This window comes from Chiloscyllium punctatum, chromosome 37 (genome assembly GCF_047496795.1).
Source record: "Chiloscyllium punctatum isolate Juve2018m chromosome 37, sChiPun1.3, whole genome shotgun sequence".
In the NCBI taxonomy this organism is placed as follows: domain Eukaryota; kingdom Metazoa; phylum Chordata; class Chondrichthyes; order Orectolobiformes; family Hemiscylliidae; genus Chiloscyllium; species Chiloscyllium punctatum.
In genome coordinates, this window is record NC_092775.1 from 23,641,033 (window position 1) to 23,668,211 (window position 27,179).

Sequence of the window (27,179 nt, forward strand, 5' to 3'; positions counted from 1 at the left end):
TGTCTATGAATCTGAGTATCCACTGAGGAGATCCTGCATTTAGTTTATTCTCCGTAATCTCTTCCCTACTGCCTACTGCCACATAGCAGCTATGAATTGAGAGAGTGTTCAACTGCATTTAAGGAGGTCAGAGAAGATCAGTTCCTCGTACTACCAAACAGGTGCACGGCCAAGAACAGGACTGGTAGCGCTGGGATAATGAGGTCACGAGCTGCTAGCAAAACCGTGCCTGTGTCACTCAAAACAGATATCTGTTATCCCCTTGTGCCCATCTTCAGGCAAGATCAAATTTCTAGTTCATTGTATCTAAAACCCATTGTCAAATGCAATTTCTAGGTCTGAATATAACCTTAAGCAAAAAAAAGCTTGGGTCTGTAGAATATTTTTTTCTTTTAATCATATGATTGAGTGCTTCACAGAATTGTAATATGTGTCAAAACAGAAAGGCACCAAAGGCTGCCCTGCACTTGCAGGGGGGAAAAGAAACAGTATGTGTATAATTTACTGATCATCATTAGACAGCCAATGACAAACCTGTCATGGCTATTTACAGGAGCTGCATCAGGATTAATTCCCAATTAGGTATCCTACTAGTTATCATTCGGATTCCCAACTGCACTGAAGGAAATTTCACACTGCATCTTAAGTGGGATGGATGTTCTACCTTAGCAGCTCTCCAATATTGGCAATGCCCCCAAGGAGTACTGACTCCAAGGTACTGCAAGAGACCCAAGGATGAAGACTACTGCCAAAAACACTTTAAGACCCGCAAATGAACTCTGAGGAAGGCCATCTTCAGTTCTTCTCACCTACCATGTTACTAAGGGCAATCAGGAAGGTGATAGTGTCTTTGTTACACAGCCTGTCCACGTGTCCCATAGGGACATTAAAATTTGTCCTATAATGTTATGGACTAGGTCAGACCCCTCAAAACATTTTTAAGCAGATAGCCTAGACCCTAAGTTTGCTTTTTGTTTTAGCTAAGTGTACAGTGGATATTCCCAGAGTAAATTTGCTGGTTCTACTGCCAAGTTTTAAACAAACAAAAAAATTATTTACAAAATTACAGAATAAAACACAGAACAGAAAAACAAATACTGGATAACTGATTCCATCCAAACCTGACTTGATGTTATTCCAAGAATATTTGCAACAATCGCAATACACACATCCCTTAGCACAAAGAGTAAAAACGACACAGCCAGCTTACAGTTTGCAAAGTCAGAGAGAGCTCAGCAGCCTTTTTCACACATCCCCTGCTGCAACTGAATTCACTAAAGTTCTGAACTGAGTCAAAAAAACTCTTAGCTAAACGAAGGCTAGCTACACAGCTGGCTGGCCACTCCCCTTTGATTATATCAGTTTCTTTTCAGACATGAAAGTCTTAGGCTGGAGGTATTATCTGTTAGGGTAAACAAAAAGGGCCCTAATAAAACCTTCAAACCCAGCCCAGTTGGAACCTTGGGTCATTAGAACTTCTCAGGAAAAAAAACTTGAGGACATACTAACCTTATAAAAAGGACCAGTACTGTGACAATAATCACATCCAGAAGCATGCAATATATTTTAAAAATTTGGTTTGATACTCCCCATCACCATGTGATCTCTTGTGACTGACAGAATGAAATAGGTTTGGTAGGATTAATGGCCTCTTCCTGTCCTGTAACCATTCTACAGGACATCATATCTAATCCTCAGTGAAGATATGGAAATCCAGGGGTTATGGGAAAAATGCAAGGAAGTGGAGTTAAGGATTATTAGTTCAGCCAAGGTCTCATTTAATGGCAGATCAAACTCCATGAGCTGAAGGGCCTAACCTATGCTCCTATGTTTTATAGTCTTAATGGTCCAGTTTAGCAGAAGGACAAGGGTAATACAGCATGCAGTGTGGCTACTCATTGCGTTGAATATTGTGATCACAGCAAATCATCATTTGGAATGCTGTACCTCATTTTGTAGTTATCTGTAAATTTCTAATAATTCCTAGTGAATTGTGCTTCCACTGTACCCTTATCATGATTTGCACCATATGTGCACAAAAAAAGCCAAGGTTGTTTTTTGAGCCTGTTTTCTCCTCTGAAGACATTGGTGCTTTGTTTTTGATGTGGCTTCACGTGCACAAATTGCACTTTGATAGCTTACTCAATTGATTGTTCTTATGAGTTTAAACAATGAAAGCCAGTCGGTTATTCAACTACAATGTGAAGCATAGCTCAAGATCTGATTTTGTACTTCCGTGGTTCCCACACATGTATGCTTTCGGCAGAGATTAGTGAAAACTGAACTGGAGCAGGAACTGCACTCAGTTTTAATTTGATTTCTTTTTTTCCCTCCTGCCTAGCCAAATGGCATTGAAGTTAACTGAAGCATTCTTCTGTTATCCACATACAGATCAGCTAACTTAGTGCAGACCAGGAATTAAATCTAGGTGGTACGTCTGAGTACCATATATGGTGCATTTACCTATCAAGTGTCAAAGGCTGTTTATATCCAGTTTAGAAATATGTACTGGAACATACTGGAACATGTACTGGGGTGGCTCAGTGGTTAGCATTGCTGCCTCACAGCACTAGAGTCCCAGGTTCAATTCTAGCCTTGGGTGACTGTCTGTGTGGAGTTTACACATTCTCCCCGTGTCTGCGTGGGTTTCCTCCAGGTGCTCAGGTTTCCTACCACAGTCACAAAGATGTGCAGGTCAGGTGAATTGGCCATGCTAAATTGCCGTAGTGTTAGGTGCATTAGTCAGGGGTAAATGTGGGTTACTCTTCGGAGATTTGGTGTGGACTTGTTGGGCCAAAGGGCCTGTTTCTGCACTGTAAGTAACCTAATCATACTGGTCGTATGATAGTTACTATTGCAAAGCTGAAGTTTAGTAAATATTTCATCAATAACAGAATTTTTGAAACCAACTTGTTTGGGGTCTTTAAAATACACTGAGTAGATTTTTAAAAAAAAATTTCAGATACTTAACTTGTAAAGGACAGTTTCAATCATGAATAATGAAGATAAATCAAATGAACAACAGTTTCTTTCTGACTTGCTTTCTGGCTTTCAGTTTTGGCCTAGAGATAGCTGATTAATGCTTGATTCTTTTTGACATGAAGTAAGTCACTCTTTCAAAGTCTCTTCTAATGGGAGACAGCTGTAGAATTGAAGTGAAACTAATGCTGTAATAAATAATCCTGGCAATTTCATTTGAAACAAATTACTGCTAATGAAAAGTGCAATTGAGTATGATTAAAAATGGACCTCAAACCCAGTCAGGCTCCAGAACTGTTCCCTAACTTGACATTTAAAATAAATGTTCTGTTTTTACATTTTGAACAGCTTAAAGGGGAAAAGAAAAACAAATATATATTTTTTTCAATTAGTTAAATATGGAAGTCTGACAAGCTCCTTGGATGCTGCCTGAACTGCTATGCTCTTCCAGCACCACTAATCCAGCACCTATAACCAACCTCAGTACAGAAAACTGGACTTCTTAGTTCTCCCATTGCTTTAGCCAATGCAGCAGATCAGACAGTCCATATTCAATCCTAAATCTGTGTCATAGTGATAGTGGGGTAACCACACCATCCCATTATTAGATTAGATTACTTACAGCATGGAAGCAGGCCCTCCGGCCCAACAAGTCCACACCGACCCTCCACAAAGCAATCCACCCAGACCCATTCCCCTATATTTATCCCTTCACCTAACACCACGGGCAATTTAACATGGCCAATTCATCTAACCTGCACATTTTTGGACTGTGGGAGGGAACCCACGCAGACACAGGGAGAATGTGCAAACTCCACACAGACAGGTGCCTGAGGCAGAAATTGAACCCGGGTCTCTAACCACTGTGCCACCGTGCCGCCCTTATGTTGTGAGATATAAAGGGCCAAAGTGTCCTATCATGATTGTCTACCATTCAAACTGCGTATGTGGAGGCCAGGATGAAGGTCATTCAGGTTGAACAGTTCATCCACTTTACTAACACCTTCCACCCCGACCTCAAGTTTACCTGGACCGTCTCAGACTCCTCCCTCCCCTTCCTAGACCTCTCCATCTTTATCTCGGACGACCGACTCAACACAGACATTTACTATAAACCGACCGACTCCCACAGCTACCTAGATTACACCTCTTCCCACCCTGCCCCCTGTAAAAACGCCATCCCATATTCCCAATTCCTTCACCTTCGCCGCAATTGCTCCCAGGAGGACCAATTCCAATACCGAACAACCCAGATAGCCTCTTTCTCCAAAGACCGCAATTTCCTCTCAGACGTGCTTGACGATGCTTTCCACTGCATCTCCTCCACTTCCCGCTCCTCCGCCCTTGAACCCCGCCCCTCCAATCACCACCAGGACAGAACCCCACTGGTCCTCACCTACCACCCCACCAACCTCCAGATACATCGGATCATCTTTCATCATTTCCACCACCTCCAAACGGACCCCATCACCAAGGATATATTTCCCTCCCCACCCCTATCAGCATTCCGGAAAGACCACTCCCTCCGCGACTCCCTTGTCAGATCCACACCCCCCCCCCCCCCCCCCCCACCAACCCAACCTCCGCTCCCAGCACCTTCCCCTGCAACAGCAAAAAATGCAAAACTTGCGCCCACAACTCCCCCCAAGGCCCCAAGGGATCCTTCAATATCCAGCAGAAATTCACCTGCACCTCCACACACATCATTTACTGCATCCGCTGCACCCGATGTGGCCTCCTATACATTGGGGAGACAGGCCGCCTACTTGTGGAATGTTTCAGAGAACACCTCTGGGACACCCGCACCAATCAACCCAACCGCCCCGTGGCTGAACATTTTAACTCCCCCTCCCACTCCGCCAAGGACATGCAGGTCCTCGGCCTCCTCTACCGCCAGACCATGGCAACACGACGCTTGGAGGAAGAGCAACTCATCTTCCACCTAGGAACCCTCCAACCACATGGGATGAATGCAGATTTCTCCAGCTTCCTCATTTCCCCTCCCCCGACCTTTTCTCAGTCCCGACCCTCAGACTCAGCACCGCCTTCTTGACCTGCAAACTTCTTCCCGACCTCTCCGCCCCCACCCCCTCTCCGGCCTGTCACCCTCACCTTAACCTCCTTCCACCTATCGCATTCCCAACGCTCCTCCCCCAAGTCCCTCCTCCCTACCTTTTATCTTAGCCTGCTTGGCACACCCTCCTCATTCCTGAAGAAGGGCTTATGCCCGAAACATCAATTCTCCTTTTCCTTTGATGCTGCCTGACCTGCTGCGCTTTTCCAGCAACACAATTTTAAGCTCTGAAGGTCATTCAGGTTGGCATCTCAACCGATAATTAACCAGTCCACCCAAACTGTTTGGGAGTGAGGAGTAGATGAGAACTTTCAGAAAGAAAGAACAAAACAAAAAACAAAGGGTAAAAGGAAGAACAAAAGCAAAACGTCTGAACATAATTCTTCCTTTTATTTCCACCCCCAGACTGTTGGGTGAAGAAAGTTGCAGTAAAGTTATAGATCACTACAAAGTGAAATGTGTTCCCTCTGTAACCATTTTTAAGAGATTTGACTTTAGCAGGGAGGCTTCACTCAACTGCTCTCCATTGATGCAGTGTCAAGAGGTATTATCCTGATAACCCGAAACACTGCAGAATCCTCCCTTCCCTCAACTAGGGATGCAGCAGCCAGCTGTATCCTCCACTGCCTCAGCTAACACTGCAAAACCTTGAGATCAAATCTTGACCTAACCCAGGATGTGTCAGTCACAGATTTTAGCTCAGGGCCATGCAGGAAGTATAAATGCACAACTGAGTGTTTCTCCATGAATATCAAAATGAACAAGAATCTGATTGTAACAGAATAGCTCACCTACAATGTGGAACTTTAGAATCAGTTAGTTATTTTAATATTATATAAATTCTATAGATAGTGGCTATAATTGGACAAGTTTGAATCTTATTCTCCACAGGTTATAAAAATCTACCATAGAACATTCCAATAGTGTGTTATGTTTCTCAAGGATAGTGAGCTGGGAATCAAGCCCTGCTATGCCCGGAAGTGTGTTAAAATATAAAGATGCTAAATAACACACACATTCCTCAATTCCACAAACCTGTCATTTATACCCACATTGACAGAAAGCATGGGCAGGTTTCTGTTGGTAACAAGAATTACTATTTATTAAAAATAAATGCATTCTAACTACAGGGATACAATTATGAACCATCACACATTATCTTGTGAAACTCTAACCCAACACCCCCCCCCCCCCCCCCCCCCCATTGGTAAACTCTCCCTGACACACATGCACCCAGACATGGACGGAAAAAAGTGTTTATTTAGGGCAGAGGGCAAAAATGAAAAGGCAATTCAAAGGTCCCTCTCTCCAGTTGAAATAATTACTGAATTTCACTGAATCACACTAATTTTCACTGAAATTATTCTTTTAGCTTGTCAGGATCTGCTGCTCCTTCTCCAGGTACTTTCATTTGCTTACAGGAAGCACTGGGTGACTGCTTCATGTTTGTGATTGAAAAACACACATGACAGCAACAGCTGGGAGGAAATATTCTGACTTTCTTCAGGCTTGAGGTGGTTTTTGCTACAGAGAGGGGGACAGAAATCTGATGGTATCTCCCCAGACATTCACGCCTGCAAGCTGCTCAGTTATCTGGGATACAATTGTTAGCAGGCAGAAGGCTGTTGTCATCGTTACCTGGTCGCCAATTCATTGATCAACAACTTGTTCCTGACCAAATCCATTCATTCACAGCCCTTTGGTTCCAGTTTGGCTGGACTGACTCTTCCCATTGCTTGAACAAACAGCTGTGTAAGCAACACTTACAAAGAGTGTCAGGTAACTTGCTTTTCAAAATTGCAGCAATTCTTCAATAATCTTTGGTTTTAAGTCAGCCTTTTTTCCCATTTCAATCCACAGCTAAAATCCAGGAAACTAAAAATTTACAGTATTTACAAGTGTAACAATTAATTATCCTAAGAGTATATATGTACTCCTCCATATTGCAATCTTTCTAAAGCATGTGTTAAAATACCAGAAAGTAAATTAACCTTTTAATGAGAATCATTAATCTGGATTCGTTAATGCTGGGTAAAGATGACATAATTATTTAAACATAAATATCTTCCAGCGTCAAGTATTTTGTTGTAAAATCGGCTTTCTAAACTCCATTAGCATCCCACCTAGTTTCAAAAAGATTTGATTTTAAAAGTGACCATTCTTGTAACTCAGAGTTTAATAATGAATTGAAAATGAAACCAGTTAATTGTTTTCAGCAAAATCTTTAGCTTCTAGGAGAAACAGCATCAATTTTAATTGTATTGTGTAATGTTATAATATGGTGAGGATCACCTAATCCAGGTTGTTGGTTTGAAGCGCTTCATAATTAAGAGATTAATCCTAGTAATTACCATCCAGGGAATGCTGCTGAATGAGTGTGTGGTGTGTTTAACTCGTTTATGGATTCAATCTAACAGCATTCATACATTAATTCTCTATTACCCATTAAACTCATCTAAATTTATTAAAAGATGACATTGATACGACCATAGCCTGGCTATTACTTCAGATGTTTTCTTTAAAATGAAGCCTTTAACTTCTGCCCTCTTTATTTAGGCCACTAAGACATCAGTATGTCCAGCAAAAGAGCAAAGGCAAAGACCGCAAAGAAGCGCCCTCAGCGTGCGACTTCCAATGTGTTTGCAATGTTTGATCAGTCGCAGATCCAAGAGTTCAAAGAGGCTTTCAACATGATAGACCAAAACCGGGATGGTTTCATTGACAAGGAAGATCTGCACGACATGTTGGCTTCTCTCGGTAAAGACATGAATTGTCTCCTAAAATGTACAGCACTTCAATGGGAATTATGGTCTACATTTTGTTAGCTGAAAATGTGTTGCTGGAAAAGCGCAGCAGGTCAGGCAGCATCCAAGGAACAGGAGAATTGACGTTTTGGGCATAAGCCCTTCTTCAGGAATGAGGAAAGTGTGTCCAGCAGGCTAAGTAAAAGGTAGGGAGGAGGGACTTGCGGGAGGGGCGTTGGAAATGCGATAGGTGGAAGGAGGTCAAGGTGAGGGTAATAGGGCGGAGAGGTCAGGAAGAAGATTGCAGGTTAGGAAGGCGGTGCTGAGTTCGAGGGATTTGACTGAGACAAAGTGGGGGGAGGGGAAATGAGGAAACTGGAGAAATCTGAGTTCATCCCTTGTGGTTGGAGGGTTCCTAGGCGGAAGATGAGGTGCTCTTCCTCCAACCGTCGTATTGCTATGGTCTTGCGATGGAGGGATCCAAGGAACTGCATGTCCTTGGTGGAGTGGGAGAGGGAGTTGAAGTGTTGAGCTACGGGGTGGTTGGGTTGGTCGGTCTGGGTGTCCCAGAGGTGTTCCTCATTTCCCCTCCCCCCACCTTGTCTCAGTCAAATCCCTCGAACTCAGCACCGCCTTCCTAACCTGCAATCTTCTTCCTGACCTCTCCGCCCCCACCCCACTCCAGCCTATTACCCTCACCTTGACCTCCTTCCACCTATCGCATTTCCAACACCCCCTCCCCCAAGTCCTTCCTCCCTACCTTTTATCTTAGCCTGCTGGACACACTTTCCTCATTCCAGAAGAAGGGCTGATGCCCGAAACGTCGATTCTCCTGTTCCTTGGATGCTGCCTGACCTGCTGCGCTTTTCCAGCAACACATTTTCAGCTCTGATCTGCAGCATCTGCAGTCCTCACTTTCTCCTCTACATTTTGTTAATCAACTTATGAAATGGGAAGCAGTAGCAGACCTTTCATCCCTTTGAGTCTGCTCTGACATTCTATGAGATCATAGCAAATCTGTTTGTGTTTCAAATTCCACGTTCCTGTCCACTCTGATAATCTCCAACTCCATTGTCTAACAATAGGCAATCCACCTCTACCATAAAACCATTTAATGATCCCACTTCCACTGCCTTCTGTTGCAGAGAGTTCCAGTGTCACACAACCCTATGAGAGAAACAATTCTCATCCCTATCCTAGAAGGGTGACACTTAATTTTAAAGCAATGCCCCCTAGCTCTGGACTCACATGCAAGAGTAAACATCCTTTCCAAGTCAACTATGTCAAGATAATTCAGAATCTTGTACTCCTCAATCAAGTAACCTCTCACTTATCTAAACTCCAGTGAAAACAAGCCCAGCATGTCCAACCTTTCCTCATAAGACAACCCACTCATTCCAGGTATCATTCGAATAAATCTCCTTTGAATTTCCTCAAAGAAATGTAAATCCTTCCTTAAATAAGGACAGAACTGGGCGGCACGGTGGCACAGTGGTTAGCACTGTTGCCTCACAGCACCAGAGATCCGGGTTCAATTCCCGCCTCAGGCGACTAACTGTGTGGAGTTTGCACGTTCTCCCCGTGTCTGCGTGGGTTTCCTCCGGGTGCTCCGGTTTCCTCCCACAATCCAAAGATGTGCAGGTCAGGTGAATTGGCCATGCTAAATTGCCCGTAGTGTTAGGTAAGGGGTAAATGTAGGGGTATGGGTGGGTTGCGCTTCGGCGGGGCGGTGTGGACTTATTGGGCCGAAGGGCCTGTTTCCACACTGTAAGTAATCTAATCTAATCTAATCTAAACTGCACACAGTATTTGAAATATGGTCTCAGCAAAACCCGGCATAACTGATATGGAGGATCCGGTGTTGGACTGGAGTGGATAAAGTTAAAAATCACACAACTCCAGGTTATGGTCCAAGAGGTTTATTTCGAAGCTTCCAGATAAACCTTGTTGGACTATAACTTGGTGTTATGTGATTTTTAACTCCGCATATAATTGAAGCATAACATCCTTACTTTTGTGTTCATTCTTTTGTAATGAAGGATAGCATTCTATATGCTTTCTTGATTAAGCGCTGTACCTGCATACTAACTGTGACTCATGCACTGATTTTACCTTTGTTTGATTCATTTAAAGGTTGTGTGCTCTGTTGCTGAGCCATTTATTGACCATCTCTAATTGCCTTTGAGGAAGTCGTAGTGAGCAGCCTTCATGAACCACTACAGTCTATTTGGTTCAGGTCCATCCATAAGTTCCAGGATTTTGACTTAATGACAATTGAAAGGACGATTATATATTTCTTAGTCAGAATAGTAAGTGGCTTGGAGAGGAACTTGCAGGTGGTGGCATTTCAATGGATCTGCTTGTCCATCTAAATGTTAGCTGTCATGAGTTTGGAAGGAGCTGTATACCAGCCGCCATGTATTTCAGCTGTGCATCTTGTAGATTGCACACATTGCTACTATTGTTCATCAGCTGGAAAGGTGTGAAAGTTTGTGGATTTGTGCCTATCAACCAGGATGGTTTAGAAATTTTGTTTTGTTGTTGGAGCTGCATTCATCAGGCAAGTGGGGAATATTCTATCACATTACTGATGTTGCCCTCTCGTTCAGCCTATTTATATATGCTAATGAACTCATTATGTCATCTGCATAATATGTATTCTTATCATTCTTTATCATCTGTGATTTTAGTTACCAGGCCTTCACTCCCCTCGTCCAAATCATTGATGTAAATTGTAAAAGGTTGACATCTGCAGGACTCCACTCAGCACATTCCGCCAATCAGACAATGGCCATTTATGTCGATATTTTAGAATTAACCTGTTCAGAGATTTTAGCACACACTTCGAGAGTAGGTGGGACTTGAACCTGAACCTCCTGGCTCAGATGTAGAGACACTGGCAGTACACCACAAGAGACTTTTGTGACCCATTAATGCGCTCTCTCAGATTTTTGCCAGCTGCTAGTCTTCTATCCATGCTAGTAGGTTACCTCGTAGAACATATGCTCCTACTTTGTACAATCATCTTTGATCTGGCACCTTGTCAAATACCTTCTTAAAAGCGAAAACAGTATATTTACAAACCTCAATCCCACCCACCCCCCCACCCACCTTATCCACATCACACATTACACCAAAGAAATCTATTAAATTCGTTAAACATTATTTCCTTTTCAGAAAATTATACTGATCCTTACCAATCATGTTGCATTTTTCTAAGTGCCCAGCTAAAACCCTGAAATCATCTTTATATACCAAAACTTTAAACATGTCCTATATTCAGAGTTGGGGAATCTGGAATGTAAAATATAACTAAAAATTCACATTATTTGATTTACTCCATGTGATATAAGCAGCAAGAAATAAACAGAGCTAAGTGATCCCTCTACCAATGGATCAGATCTAAACTCAACAGTCCTGCCACATCCAGTTGTGAATGGTAGTGGGTGATTAAACAACTCACTGAAGGAGGAAGCTCCACCAATATGGAAGAGCCCAGCACACCAGCACAAAAGATAAAGCTGAAACTTTTGCAACAAACTTCAGGCAGAAGTGCCGAGTGGTTGATCCATCTCTGCCGCCTCAAGTGGTCCCCAGCATTACAGGTACCAGTCTTCAGGCAATTTGATCCACTTCGTGTGACATCAAAAATGTTTGGAGGCACTGGATAATGCAAAGACAAGGCCCCTGAAAGCATTCTGTCAGTAGTACTGAAGATTTGTGCTCCAAAACAAGCCACTCCCCTATCTAAGCTGTTCCAGTATAATTACAACACTGGCATCTATCTGATAATGTGGAAAACTGTCCAGGTATGTCCTGGACACAAAAAGCAGGACAAATCCAACTTGATCAATTACTGTCCTATCAGTTTACTCTTGATTCCATCAGTAAAGTGATGGAAGGTGTCTTCAACAGTACTATCAAGCAGCACCTGTTCAGCAATAAACTGCTCAGTGATGATCAGTTTGAGTTCCACCAGGGTCACTCAGCTCCTGACCTCATTACAGGCTTGGTTCAAACATGGACAAAGGAGCTGAATTCCTGAGGTGAAGTGGGAGTGACAGTCCTTGACATTGAGGCCACATTTGAACATGAGTGTGTCACCTAAGAGTTCTAGCCAAACTGGGATCAGTGGGAATCGGGGGAAAACTCTCCACTGATTAGAGTCATACCTAGCACAGAGGAAGATTGGGATCATGGTCAGTCATCTCAGCTCAAGGATATCTCTGTAGGATCTCCTCAAGGTAGTGTCCCAGGCACAGCCATCTTAATCTGCTTCATTAATGACTTTTTCCCACCATCATAAGGTCAGAAGTGGGGAATGTTCATTATTGATAGTATAACATTCGGCACCATTCACAATTCCTCAGATACTGAAGCAGTCCATGCTCAAATTAGGACAATATCCAGATTTTAGCTGACAAGTGGCAATTACCAGCACCGCTTGACATTCAATGGCATCATGATTTTTGAATTGCCCACTAAAAACATCCTGTGGGTTACCATTGGCCAGAAACCGAACCAAATTAGTTATTTCAATATTGAGGCAATAAGAACAGATTAGAGGCTAGGCGTCTTGCAGATAGTAATTCACCTCCAGACTCCCAAAGCCAAAAACCATCTATAAGGCACAGGTCAGGAGTGTGATAGAATATTTCCCACTTGCCTGGACAGGTGCATCTCTAATAATACTCACGAAGCTTAACATCATCCAGCACAAAGCAGCCCAATTGATTGACACCACATCCATAAACATCCACTTTCCGCAGCACCAACACTCAGTCACAGCGTTGTGTACTATCTAAAAGCTGCACTACAGAAATTCACCTTCAGAAATGCTTCTTAGACAGCACCTTCCAAACCTATGAACGCTATCACCTAGAAGGAGAAGGGCAGCAGATAGTTGGAAACTCCGCCCCTAAAAGTTTCCCTTTAAGCAACTCACCATCCTGACTTGGAAATATATTGCCATTCCTTCAGTGTTACTGCATCAAAATTCTGGAACCCCTTCACTAATAGCATTATGGGTCTAACTACGTGAAATGGGCTGCAGTAGTTCAAGAAAGCAGCTCACCATCCCCTTTTCAAAGTGAAATAACTCATAGAGGCTAGTATCACGTCACCAAGTCACCCTTTATTTACATGTGCGCAATATATTGGCTGTGGCCAGCCAGCTTCAAGTCAGTCCCTGGAGTGAGGAGATTCTGAATTCCCTGTTTATATCAGTCAGCCTGGGCTCCATGATTGACCCAGGTTATCAATACCAATTAAGGATCTTTTAGTCAGTAAGATCCACCTGGTTCCAATCATTATACAAAGGCAACATGGGATAGTCAATAAATGCTGGCCCAGCCAGCCACCTCCACATCATAAAAGTGAATACAAAGACATTCTGGTTTCCCTCCTATTGGAAACTTGAAAGGGTTCAGAAAAGATTTATTAGGATGTTGCCAGGGTTGGAGGATTTGAGCTGCAGAGAGACGCTGAATAAACCGAGGCTGTTTTCCCTGGAGTGTTGGAGACTGAGGGGTGACCTTAGAGGTTTATAAAATCTTGAGGGGCATGGATAGGGTAAATAGACAAGGTCTTTTCCCTGGGGTGGGGAAGTCCAGAACTAGAGGGCATAGGTTTAGAGCGAGAGGGGAAAGATATAAAAGGGACCTAAGGGCAACTTTTCACGCAGAGGATGGCGCATTATGGAATGCGCTGCCAGAGGATGTGGTGGGGCCGGTAAAATTACAACATTAAAAAGACATCTGGATGGGTAAATGAATAGGAAGGGTTTAGAGGGGTATGGGCCAAGTACTCGAAAATGAGACTAAATTAGGTTAGGATATCTGGTAGGCATGGACAAGTTGGAATGAAGGGTCTGTTTCTGTGCTGTATGTCTCAATGACTCTATGTTTGTGTTGTTTGTCTGGCATAAATTAACAGTTCAGTGAAATAAAACTAGTAATTGTCAAAAGCTCGTGTTAATTATGGTGTCATTCACAACCATTCAGGGAAACCTAGTAAAATACTTTACATAATACAAATGTTGCTGAAGAAGATGCTTATTTTAAATACAGCCTGTTTTGCTACATTAAGCTGCATATTTTCCACATGTTCTGCACAACTTCTTCAGAATGACGCAGTCACTCCATAGTCAGCTACTCTCAACTGTACACGAACGTCTATGAAACAACACAGCTAACTCATTTTCAACTTTGAACCCCTCTGCCCAGGAAAGAACCCTACTGATGAGTACCTAGAAGGAATGATGAATGAAGCTCCTGGTCCCATTAACTTCACTATGTTCCTGACCATGTTTGGCGAGAAACTAAATGGCACTGATCCAGAAGATGTCATTCGAAATGCTTTCGCTTGCTTTGATGAAGAAGGAACAGGTAAACAGCTTTTTAATAAGAGACAGTAATCTCTGGAATCTATCCTCGAGAGAGAAAAGCTGAGAGCTGCCTACAGTTCAAACAGATTTAGATTAGTAAGCATCACTTGGCTGACAGCAGATTGCATATAATTTGATTACATGTTCAGGTTGTATTTTAAGTCAGTTCAGCTGTAAAACATCTTACTCATCCTATATTATGACGTGTGCTAAATTTCCCACTTCTCATACTTAGCTGACAGAAGAAGAAATTGCTTGGCTCCTACAGAACCACAAGGATCATAATAACCTGGAGGCCTAGGAACAACGGTCATTATTTAAAAGCTGCTTGTTATTCTTCCTAATTTGAGAATATTCTTATTAGTTATATCCCTGAATTCTGCTACCTCGTGTGGTGGGAAAAAAACAGGTGGATCTAATTGAAAGGCTATGTATGACACAAAGATGACTAAATGCTGCAAAGCTCCACCTAATGCTTGATGTTAAACACTATAGGACAAAAGAGGATTAATGGTACAGTTAAAGAAGTAAATACAGGATGACCCTGCCCAACATGTCATTTTTTCTAATAGTATTTGGGCTGTCCTGGTGTCCTGCCTAAAAAGGCATTGAATTGGCATATTTAAACTGCATTGCAAAAATGCATTTGAGGGTTCAATTTACAATTCACTTCAGCTGCAAGTTGAGAAACCCAACAGTGATATAGTGCACAGTCCAGCACTCCTTGAGGCGCTTAGAGAAGTAACAGCCCCATGTTCCAACCTCTTCCTACCATGATTCCATTTGTCAACCTCCTTCTTCCATTATTCATTTTGACCTATATGCCAATCCAATTTAAATGTATGCCCCTTTTTCAATTCCCAGTGACTGTTCCCAACAATGAGTCCATTTACTGGCCAGGTGTCAATTTAACTGCCTGACAGGTGAAACAGAAGGAGAAATTATAATGAAACCCAGCCATTAAATTCAATGTTTAGACCTCTTAGACAATTTCAACCTCCCCATTTATTCTGTTACCAATACAATTCCTTTATTGAGGACTCTTGTGGTGCAGTTGTAGTGTCTCTACCCCTGAGCCAAGAGGCCTGGTTTCAAGTCCAGCCTGATCCAGACATGTGTAATAACATCTCTGAAAAGGTTGATTAAAAATGTCTATAGTTCCTGTCTGAGGTGTTTTGAAAGAATACCAGACTAGATTTACTTTGCCCTTGAACTGGCAATCAAGTTACTTATTTGTAAAGATGCACAATGGAAACTTGATTCCCTGAGAACCCATTGCAATTTTAATTCAGTTTCACTGAACAATAATTTAACTTGATATCTTTTTGTGATCTAGTTACATGTGTAAAGCTTGTGAACCATGATTCTGAATTCACAAATTACATGCACTTCACAGGACAATTCACAAAAGTTGAAATTATTAATACACTACTTCTTACCTTGCTTCTCAAGCCTTTCATCAGAATGAAAAATCTAGGAACTGGGCTCCCTGTAAGGAGAATTGAACAAATCCCTCAGATTACCAATTTCTATCGAAATCAAGTTTCCATTTTTCTCTGCATTTAACCTATTGCAAGATTAATTATTTATCAACATCAAATGTTCCCCAATCATAGCGATATGTTATATTGAATAGTATATATCATCTTGTGAAAGTTTAATGTAATACTTCAATAGGTTTCTTTGGGCATCCTCTGCACAAAAATAATTGAGAATAATTTATTGAGTACACATGTTTAAAACAATCCTATTTTGTGAAAGCATTGCTACTGTTCAAATCATTCTGAACTTTTCAATTCAAAAAATGTAATGGTTTAAGTATTATAAAATGTCAGTGGTGTGTCAATAGATTAAGCTTCCTAACTATTGACTCCAAATACTAAAGCACAGTAATGCAAGTGTAATCTACTTCTAAAGTTATGAAAGTCTTATCAGACATATCATTTCTCTCTCATGAGAGACACATACACTGATGGTGGTTCAACCTGACGGTCACTGTATCACCGCTTATGAGAAGGGTTGAGAAGTAAGGACTTTCATGGTAACCTCAGCCAGTGCAGAAATTGAATCCATGCTGTTTAAATTAGATTCCCTACAGTATGGAAACAGGCACTTCAGCCCAACAAGTCCACACTGACCCTCCTGAAGAGTATCCCACCCAGACCCCTATACTATATTTGCCCCTGACTATGGGCAATTTAGCAAGGCCAATACACCTAACCTGCACATATTTGGATTGTGGGAGGAAACCGGAGCATCCAGAGGAAACCCACGCAGACCCGGGGAAAATGTGCAAACTCCACACAGTCTCCCGAGGCGGGAATTGAACCCGGGTCCCTGGCGCTCTGAGGTAGCAGTGCTAACCACTGAGCCACTGGTGTCACTCTACACTCTGTAAACTGACTATCTAGCCAACTGAGCTAACCACCCCCATGCAGCCTTTTCTTCGTCGAGACATTAAGTATGCATCACCCCGTTCTGCTGTTGCTTTGTATTATCTGTTGAGGTAACATTCAGTTGAAAGAAAACACTGCTATGAATGACAGGCAGAAGGAATAATAAGCAGAAGATCAGTGTGTTCATATAGTTCAAAAATATGGTCACATCATCAAAGTTGCAAGAAGGACTGCATTAATGCACCTGAGAAATACAAGCTGCTCATCTCATACAAGAAAGGATTTTTAACATAAAAGTTGTTTTCATACAATAGAAAATTAAAAACCTTGCATTTATACAATGCCTATCACAACATAGATCATCCCTAGGCAATGTTAAATACATACTTCTCCTGTTGCAATGCAAAAAGAACTTTTTAGTCACAACATAGTGCAAGCATTTTACATCGTAGATAGACAAAAGTAGTATCCACAATAGGGCATATTTCCATTTATTATTAAAAAGAATATATTTGCCCACATAAATTGTTGATTTGCTTGTTATCCCTGCGGTTCAGTAATTTTATGAAGTCAACAATTGAGTAATATAGAACTATATAGACTATAGTCAATAGTCATGTAGCTCTGTGGTTCAAGTTCAGCTTTGAGTTGACTGCCATTCTCGTGAAGGTCAGGTCAGTGAGTAAACTCCATTCAGGCTCCAGATCCCAAATTAAGAAAATAAAGAAATTGCCTGATGGTGTTATTGTGTGGTATCATTTGGTTAAATTGGACTGATAAGAGTAGGTAATGATAAGAGGACAGGGCCACCTAACATAATACCCTTCACAGTTGGTAAGCCTGTAGTGTTGACACGATAAAGGATCACACAAGAATAAGGGCCATCTAAACAATGTACCTGCAAAACTGTACAGAAGCACGAACTCCTTGAGGAGATATCTAAAACTAAGAGAATTGGCCACCAGAAGGGGGGAATCAAATCTTGTCATGATTACATTTTGGAGAGTTTTATAGATCTCCTCCTCTCTCTCTCGTAGTGAAGAGCAAGTAAAGTATGTCATCTATGATCCAGAAGTAAGACCTTGGCAAAATCTAATTTTACTTGATTATGTGGCCTGAACCATAAATTTATAAAATGTAGGAACAGAAATAGGTCATTCAGCCCAAAACGTCTGCTCTACCAATCAATGAGATCATGGCTAATCTGATAATCCTCTACTTCCGCTCTCCTGTTTTATCTTCATAATGCTTGATTCCCTTATTCATTAAAGATCTGTCTGTCTTAGATTTGAATATACTTAACAATCCAGCCTCTACAGCCGTTTGCAGTAAATAATTCTACAGTTTGACTGCGGTCAGAGAGAATAAACTCTTCCATTCCTCTGGCTTAAATGGGCAATCCCTTACTCTGAAATTATGCCCTTTTGAAAATCCAAATATATTACATCCAGACTTTCTCACAAGGAGGAATAACATCTCCACTTCTACCTTGTCAAGCTGCCTAAGAATCTTATGTTTCAATCAGGTCACCTCTCATCCTTCTAAACTCCAATGAATTCAAGCCCAACCTACTCAACTTCTTTTCATTAACGAGAATCAACCTAATGACCCTTCTCTGGATAGTCTCCAATACTAGTCTGTCCTTTCTTGGATATGGGGACTGATACTGTTCACAGTATCCCAACTGTAGTCTAACTAGTGCCTTGTACCATTTTAGCAATCTCCCTAATTTTATATCCTGTTCCATTTAAAATAAAGGCCAACATTTCATTCACCACTGAGCAGTGACCTTATGGAGGTTTATAAAATCATGAGGAGCATGGATAAAATGAATATCCAAAGTGTTTTTCAGTGGGGGATTCCAAAACTAGAGGGCGTAGGTTTAAGGTGAGAGGATAAAAATTTAAAAAGAACCTGAAGGGTAACTTGCTCACGCAGAGGGTAGTGCATGCATGCAATAAGGTAACAGAGGAAGTGGTGGAGGTTAAAACAATTATGATGTTTAAAAGGCATCTGGATGAGTACATGAATAGAAAGGGTTTACAGGGATATGGGCCAAGTACTGGCAAATGGGACTAGGTCAGATTGAGATGTCTGGTTGGCGCAGATATATTGGAGCAAATGTCTGTTTCCGTGCTGTATGACTCTATCACCTGCTGAAGTTGGATGCCAGCCTTTTGTGGTTCATGCACATGGACCCCCAAATTCCTCTGTGCTGCAGTTTTCTCCAATTAAAAATATTCAGTTCTTCTATTCTTCATGTCAAAGTGAATAACCTAATATTAAGTAGCCTTTTGTTTGGTACCTTACTGAACATTTTTTTGAAAACCAAATATATTACATCTACTGGTTAAACTTTATGTATTTTGGTTGTTTATAATTCATGCATGATTTCCCCTTCAGAAAACCATTTTAACTCTGCTTGATTATATTGCGTATTTCTAAATGGTCTACAGACTCATAACATCTTCCCAATGACAGATGTTAAACCTAACTGTCAAACTGATCTGATTGTTTTTGCTCCTCTCCCTGTTTGAATAGGGTGTTTTTTATACTGCCTGCGAGTTTGCTCTCTTTATTTTCTCCATCTGTTAGTTTTTGGTCTTGTTTTGATAGCTTTTAAAACTTTCCCAGTCCTCTGTTTGACCAGTAGTCTTTGCCACATTATATATTTTTTCTTTCAGTTTGATACTCTCCTTAAATGTTGTCATTAACCATAATCAGTTTATCTGTTCATCTTTCTCATCTGTCCTTCTTCACTGCGATATATATTTGTTGTGCATCATTAACTATTTTCTTGCATGTCTGCCATTGTTCCTCAACTGTCTTTTGCACTCAACTCCTTTCCCAGTCTTGTCCTGACAACTTTGCTTTAATTCCAATACAGTTACCCTTTTCTAAATTTAGCACAGATTTTTCCCAAGTCTCACATTTGTCAAACTCAAGATTACTATGCGCCTGTGTTTTCTCGAATGTAATGTTTTGTTACTCAACACTCTTTTAACGTGGAGGGTTTTTAAAAATTATTTGATTGAATGTGAGTGGAGCTGGCAGGGTCAACATTCTTTGCCCGTGCCTAAATACTGTTGAATATTAAGGCTTACTAGGCCATTTCAGAGGTCAGTTAAGAGTTAACAATACTGTACTGTCTGGAGTTACATGTTGGCTAGATCAAGTAGGAATGGTAGATTTCCTTTGTTATTGGACATTTGTGAGCTAGATAGGGTATTATGATAATTGCTGTTACTTTCATGGTCTACATTCCAGAGACCAGCTTTTGATTCCAGATTTAACCAACTGAATTTAAATCCCACTACACTGTGGTGAAATTTGAACCTATGTCCTCTGCTCACTAACCTGGGTCTTTGGCATTTTACTCCAGTTATCTTACCAATAGTCCCACATTTCGTGAATTGAGTTCAGGTTTTGCAAACTGAAGTAAACAAGATATTTTTCTAAATTTAAATAGAATATGATACTCAAATGTTGAACAAATAATAAGACTACAGTCTGTAAACAATTTCAATCTCCTTAGGTTTCATCCATGAAGACCATTTGCGTGAGCTGCTGACCACAATGGGAGACAGGTTCACAGATGAGGAAGTCGATGAACTTTTCCGAGAAGCACCAATTGACAAGAAAAGCAATTTCAACTATGTGGAATTCACCCGCATTCTGAAGCATGGTGCCAAGGATAAGGACGATTAAAATTACATCTTGTAGCTGCTTTTAATCTCGCCACATTTCATTTATCGCACACACCATTCACCACAGCAATCCATTTACTTTAAGTAGCAATTTTGTTTTCCAAATGTTTTGTATGAACTTTTAAGTTAGCAAAGGCTGATATCACGTTGTATGTATGTTGGAAAATGTGGCTCTTCTAATAGGATGAGAACAATTTAAAATATGTAAGCATACTTGACCTTCCATATAAATTGTGTTGATAATTGATTACTCATCATGAAGAACAGTAATGGAAATTCCTGAAAAGCAATGGAGTGAAAAGAGTTCTGAACAAATCTTTTACAACAAAAAGCAGTTACATGATACTAACAATACCTATGACAAGTTTTGGTACTTATATTTTATATGGAACATTGTACTTTCTCTAAGTATTATGTGTCATAATAAAGGCTCTAATACACTTGTTGTGGCCCCATATTCTGTACTTATGCACTTTACAATGGATTAATTCAGAATGGCCCCTTAGCTTTTTGTTAAGCTGTTACCCATACATAATATTTACTGAGGCCTTGGGTTATTGGTGTCTTCCTCTCTATTCCATTTGAACTGTTAGTCTCACAATCAGCATTCCAATATGAAGGAATTATTTTTTAAAACAAAAGTGATTCGACATTTTTATTTTAATTACCAATTTTAGTTACTGACCATAAACTCTGCTACATCCTCTGAAAGTGTATATTATGATATCAGGGCCTTTATAGAATATAGCATGTTTGACTAAATATTCAATCTTCTTGAAATAAACGAAATAAAATTGTTTGCAAAATGTTTTATTTGATACTTTAGATTAACTCGGATTTCTAAGAATAATTTACAACTAAACACAGAATGCTCTATAATGCATGTCATGGTTTTGATACAACCAACCCTTGCCATTCTCTTTCACACTAACTGAGTGTAAATACAAAGTCCTGCATTTACGTATATCCCGAAATAGTATGACACTCATCGCCCACAATGTTAGGAAGACTCATATCACACTTGAAACATTAACTCTGTTACTTTCTCCGCACGTGCTGCCAGACCTGCTTAGTTTCCCTAACACTTTCTGCTTTTCCACCAAATGAAGGGCAAGTTGAAGGGAGGAAATTTTAGGAGGATATTATCATCAAGAAGAAAGGGAAGGCTGAGATAAAAGAACTTTAGTTTTCCTTGCACAAACAGAAGGAGGTATCTTGCTCCTCTTGAGCCCAAAATGAAAGGTTTTAAAAAATGAAAAGGAATATTCTAATGACATCCTGTCTTTCCAGGAGTTTCACAATGATTTCCCTACTTTAGTGATAAATGTTAGGGCCCAGTTTGTATTTATAAAGCAATTGTTGGTTTCCATCAGAAAAATCAAAGGCCGCAGGAAGGGAGTAAACAGTAGGTAAATCAGTCTTTCAGCTCATTATAACTGCCCACCCACCCAATGTCTGCCAACCCAACAGGCTTAAAATCACTCCAGTTTGTTGAGTTTATATTGGGGCTTTGTCTTGCTTTCCTTAGACCTCACTTACAATATCATGTTCCAATCCTCGGCAACATAACCCCAAAAGAATGTGCATGTACTTGAGAGATTGAAAGAGGATCAAGATATAATGATTAGAGAATCCAAGGTAGCTATAATTTCGAGGGAATGTTGAAGGAATAGTTATTGAGATGTCGTGATTGTAATGAGGTCAGCCAGCTTGACCTCATAGAATATGGGTTCCCTAATTGTGGCTGTTAACCTGGTCCAATCAGGGAGCCCTGGCTGACATAAAAAAAGGTAGAGTGTCAGGAATACTGCTACTCTGGTGCCTGACTGTGTATGAAGCAGTACTTTAGTCAAGGACTGACATGTGTACATAAAGGGTGACTTGGTGATAGGAAACCAGCTTCTTATCCTGTAATAATGCTTCAACTTACACCCTGTCATAAACTTATACAGCTGAGCTCAATGTTAAAAGATGTGAAGCACCTCACGACCTCCATCAGTGCTATTTAAGGAGACTATAATGCACATGCAAGTTAAATGCGAGAATATTTTTCACTGCTGCTGCAATTGCACCTTTGTCACAGACTCATGGTGGTTGTAATAAAGTACTAAACTGGAGAGATGTGCGAAACTCACAATAATATTGTAAGGTAAGTCAGATCAGTTCTTTATTCAGAATTTTTTAAAAATTGAATATCTTTATTCAAAAGGGAAATAAGCACCCAGGTAAAAAAGCAGACAAAAAAGCATTAAAGAGCATTCTAACAGTAATTAGACATTGGGCTGACTGAATTGAAATAATAATGCTAGTAAAATGTTAGCAATAAAATGGCCCTTTCCATTCTTTGACCTAGAGCTTAGCTCATGCTTGGCATTACATGAATAAAGGCCATGTGTGCACACCAGTTAAATAGTGTCCCTGTGATAATTAAATAATATTATAATAAAAAGGAGTTGTTTCATGTTATTTTCTCAGACAGCATCAGTCTTAAATGCTTCCTTTGCTCTAAACTACTGGAAAATGTAGTAAAGAAATCTAAGTTAGAATTGTTACAATATGTTAGTTCAGTTAGTCAAACCTTTGAAACAGACACATATGCCCATCATTTTTTAAAAGCTGTTTTCATTCTGGTATCATTTTCATTTTAATTTTAATTCTTATTGCCAGCTCCCAACATTAAGTTGCTAAACCTGGTACTTATCATCAACAGACTCAATGAGGGGATAAGCTGAAGGACGTAACATTACAAAAATGGGGTCCAATGTGTGTGCACATATTTCTAATAGAAAGTGAACTGTGTACTATCGTTGCGGGGCATGCATGTCAAAACCCTTGCAGTGCAGTGTCAGTATATAACACTGTTGTAAAGTCACTGCTGTCATTTCGTAATTAATGCTTCAGCCTACACCCTCTCATAAACCTATACAGCTGAGCTCAATGTTAAAAGATGTGAAGCATCCCACGACCTCCATCAGTTCTTTGTCACAGACTCATGTTAGTACTCTACAGAAAGTAGTCTACTCAAGTTGGTCTTGCAGTACTTTGGCTGTCTTTTAACATATGCTTCCAGATTCTGGATTAGTGGTGCTGGAAGAGCACAGCAGTTCAGGCAACATCCAAGGAGCAGCCAGACACAGGTTGGCATTCCTGTGGGAATTGAACATGACTGAGAAAATGGAATGAGACCACACATGGCTTCTTCATGGTGCAGAGAGCCTTTGTGTACACACTTTCCCACATGGTCTTCATCTAAACTTGATCACATTCATCACTGGAAAAGATTTCAATCGCTCAATGACTGTGTTGCCATACCATCCTAAAGTGTATGGCACCTCTGTCTCTGAGGTGGCTCCAAGTACAAGATCAAGTAATAATGTCACATTATCACTACCTGTCTTCCTAACTTCCCCTGACTGGAATTTCCAGTTTCTGTGATGTAATAATGAAGAAGAGACAGGATTGGGTTATGGTGAAGGGAGAGAAGAAAGCACATGCTCATGTGTTTATTGGTAGCTTATGAGTCAGAAGAGAAGGTGTGGAAAAAGTGGGAAGCAAGGAAGAGGATTAGGTATGTGGCAGTTAACAGCTCATAGTGCCATTAATGTATTAAAGCATCTGAAATATTTCACAGAAGTTTTATTAAACAAACGTTTAAATGTCATGCCACCCTATAAGGAGATAATCGGGCAGACGAAGAGGTTAATCAAAGGAGTCGTTTCAGTGAGTGCCTTAGTTAGAGATGCAGTGAGAGGTCATTCTAGATTTTCAGGCTTTATCAGCTAAAATAATAGAGCAAATAAAATTGGGAATGTTCAATGGCCAAGAATGAAAGGAAAGTGGATAGCTTGGAAAATCATGGGTTTGGAGGAGATTACAGTGAGTGAGGCTGTGGGGCAATTTGGAAACTAAAGACAATTTTTTAAAATGAGGCATTTCAAAATTGTACTTTTTTAAAAAATTCATTCAATGAAGGTAGATGTTGTTTGGGCCAGCAAATAATGTCCATCCCTAATAGCTCAGAGGGCACTTAAGAATCAACCACAATGCTGTGTGTCTGTTTCACATGTAGGCTAGACCGTGTAAGGGTGGCACATACTCTTCACTGAGGGACATAAATCTTTACAACATCCAACAATGGTGACATGGTCACAATTCAGCAAGGTTTTAATTCCAGATTTTTATTGAATTCCAATTTCACAATGATAGGATTTGAACCCATGTCAGCGGTACATTAGCCTGGGGTTCTGGATTACTAGCCCAATGATGTCACTGCTTGGCGATCTACATTGGCTCTCAAAAATGATGGATGGATGTGCTTGGTGTGAGCTAGGACACAGCAGAGTTTGGATGTTTTCAAGATTACAGACCGTTATCGTTTATCCCTTCGATACAGCCAATGAAAATGACTGGCACCAACTCCTCCGTGGTGTTAAAGCACCAACTCCTCCGTGGTGTTAAAGCATACAAGAACACTTGCCTTCCAGTCCTTCGCTGATTCTTCCTGTACACACTCCAACATCCAGCCAAAAAGAGTGAAGGTTCTCTGTAACATTCTTGGGGTGATGTGGCTGCTGCCATGGTTGAATAGTTGTCATGAGTTGTAGATGTTAGCTTTGCAGCTGTGCCAATTATGTAAGGGTGAGACAGACTATATCAATTGATTGATAAAAATTGTTGATATGTAGATGACGGGGGCGAAATGAAGCAATGAGTCTCATAATGCAGTTCGGGTAATATGCCATTTGAGAATTGAACTTCACAACTTGTGTCAGATCAGTTAGCTTCTTCCTGTGCTGTATCCATGGTCTTGAAGATACACTCCTGGCATTTACCTCCTTCACTGCCTCTTCACAATGCCTTCTGAGGATATATCTTAAGTCATGGATGTCTCTCCTTTCTCCAGAGTAGGTTAACAGAAAGTACATTCTTTCTAGTAAGTTGAGGCCCCTTGAAAAAGTTCTTCAAAATCTATTCCCGACTCTGCTTTCTGCAGCCATAGTTTGTTTTGCCTTTATGAGGTGCAGATTGCTTTAAACACTGCTGCCAGCATGTTTTAAGAGGATTATTGTTTTTAGTAAGCTTTATAAACACATTGCTCTGTCTCTGGTTTCTCTAGGCATTGGGTGTCTTCTTAATGTTACTCCTTTTTCTACAAAGCTGCCACTCTTCTTGGACTCTAGTATTCTGAATTTATCCTTATTCGAGGGTTAATCAATCTCTTTCGCTTTCTCTCTTGCTTCAGTACTATAATGTTCGTTATTTACACTTTTATATATATTTCCAAGTGTTTGCATTATAGGTCTCTAGTGTAGTTTTTAATCCCACTCCATTATTTGCTTCTTCTTGGCCTGTTCTGCTGGTTGAACTTCAATAATATTAGCCGTATTCCATTATACTACATATCCCCATGTGTCCCTTTGGTTTAGTTTATATAATTCCAGTATTTTTTTTAAATGACATTGTCAGCATTAAACTTAGCATCATTATCCTTATCTATCCCTCACCATTTTTGAAAATCTAAATCTCAGAGGTAGAAACAAATTGTAAGTCCAATTGGTTGTCCTGACCCGCTACCCTTGATTTCCAAATGAGAGTGATGCCTCTGCACCATTCGTAGCACTACTGTACCATTCTGTGTGGTCTTTGATGTGTTACAGATATGTCTCCCCTACAACCTGTGGTCTTGTTTCCTGGCTCAAGTAAGGCCACTACCTTTGTTTCAGAAATATTTCCTTCAGGTGAATGGGCTATGTATGATGACACACATTCTGTTTCTTTAAGGATTGTTGCCTCTGTTTGTCTAAACTTGTCCAGAATGTTATGAACTGGTATCAACGTTGACAGTGTTTTTGGCCCTTTCATCAAGTGATACCATTTCTGTCACTTTCTCCTTGACCTTCTTATGGTCCTAAGATATTATATTTGTCTTGAAATGTCACTTCAACAATGGTATTTCTAGTTAAAGCTTCTTCCCAAGAGTTGATTTACCAATATTTATTCATTATTGAATGATGTTGTTCTTTAGTTGTGCCATGCTAATTTCCAATCCACAATCTTAAACACTAGCAATATTATGGTCTTGATTATCCTTTCTGCATCTCGATTGGACTGAGGATGAAATGGAGGACTTATCATCTATTAATAAACCTGCCTCTGCTATGAGCTTCCTGAACTCCTTAATTCACAAATTGAAGCCACTTACCTGAAACTACTCCCTCTGGAAAACCATGCAAAACTTATTTCAGTGTGCTCTCAGCACTGACTTTGCTGTAACTGCATGAAGTCTTCAAACTTCAATCCATCGAGAGTATTTGTCTACCAGGACTAAATGTGTCTTTCCTCATTCCTTATTCAGGTTGAATACACCTATTGTTAGCCTTTCTCAAGGCATTTCTGGAAATTTTGAAGACCTTAATGACTTTGTTGAAACCCACTTTTTCTTTTGAAATGCCAGATCATCAGACTGATGAAACTCTGCCGGCCCGCTTTGACTTCACTTAGTAATTTTGGTTTTTTTTAATCTTTTTCCTCATTCAAATGATTTCCCTCTGTCAGGACATTTTTGTAGGACCTCTGGTGATTTAGAAGGTGCTGATCTGCAATATTTTTTGCAGTGACCTACTCTTTCACATTCATAGTACTCAGCTCCCTCTACTGGACATTTATTGCACTTCTGGTGATGCCTTGAACAAGACACTGAACATCCTCATGATCATCGTTTTTCAATAATGTTGTTTCCTACATATCTCAGTAAGATCTCCTCTCATTCTTATAAACTCCAGATGGTGTGGGCCGAAGCTGCTAAATCTCTCTTCATAAGACAAACCCCTCATCTCTGGAATCAATCTAATGTGTCCTCACAGACACAAACAAGCATCAGAAGATGAATAGATT

General features: G+C 40.5%; 1 protein-coding gene across 3 annotated transcripts in view; it reads left to right on the forward strand.

Annotated features, from left to right (window-relative positions):
- LOC140462941 (myosin regulatory light polypeptide 9) overlaps positions 1–20,728 on the forward strand; it is a 52,633-nt gene extending 31,905 nt beyond the window's left edge. For 2 of the 3 annotated variants that reach the window (XM_072556452.1, XM_072556453.1), the window contains exons 2-4: positions 7,610–7,810; positions 14,022–14,183; positions 20,114–20,728. In XM_072556452.1, coding sequence (XP_072412553.1) covers positions 7,627–7,810; positions 14,022–14,183; positions 20,114–20,286 — 519 coding nt within the window. In that variant the 5' untranslated portion in view covers positions 7,610–7,626 and the 3' untranslated portion in view covers positions 20,287–20,728. Of the gene's footprint in view, positions 1–6,768; positions 6,833–7,609; positions 7,811–14,021; positions 14,184–20,113 lie in introns of those variants that run through there. The other variant, XM_072556454.1, reaches the window with a different exon arrangement.
- The last annotated feature ends 6,451 nt before the right edge of the window (positions 20,729–27,179 follow it).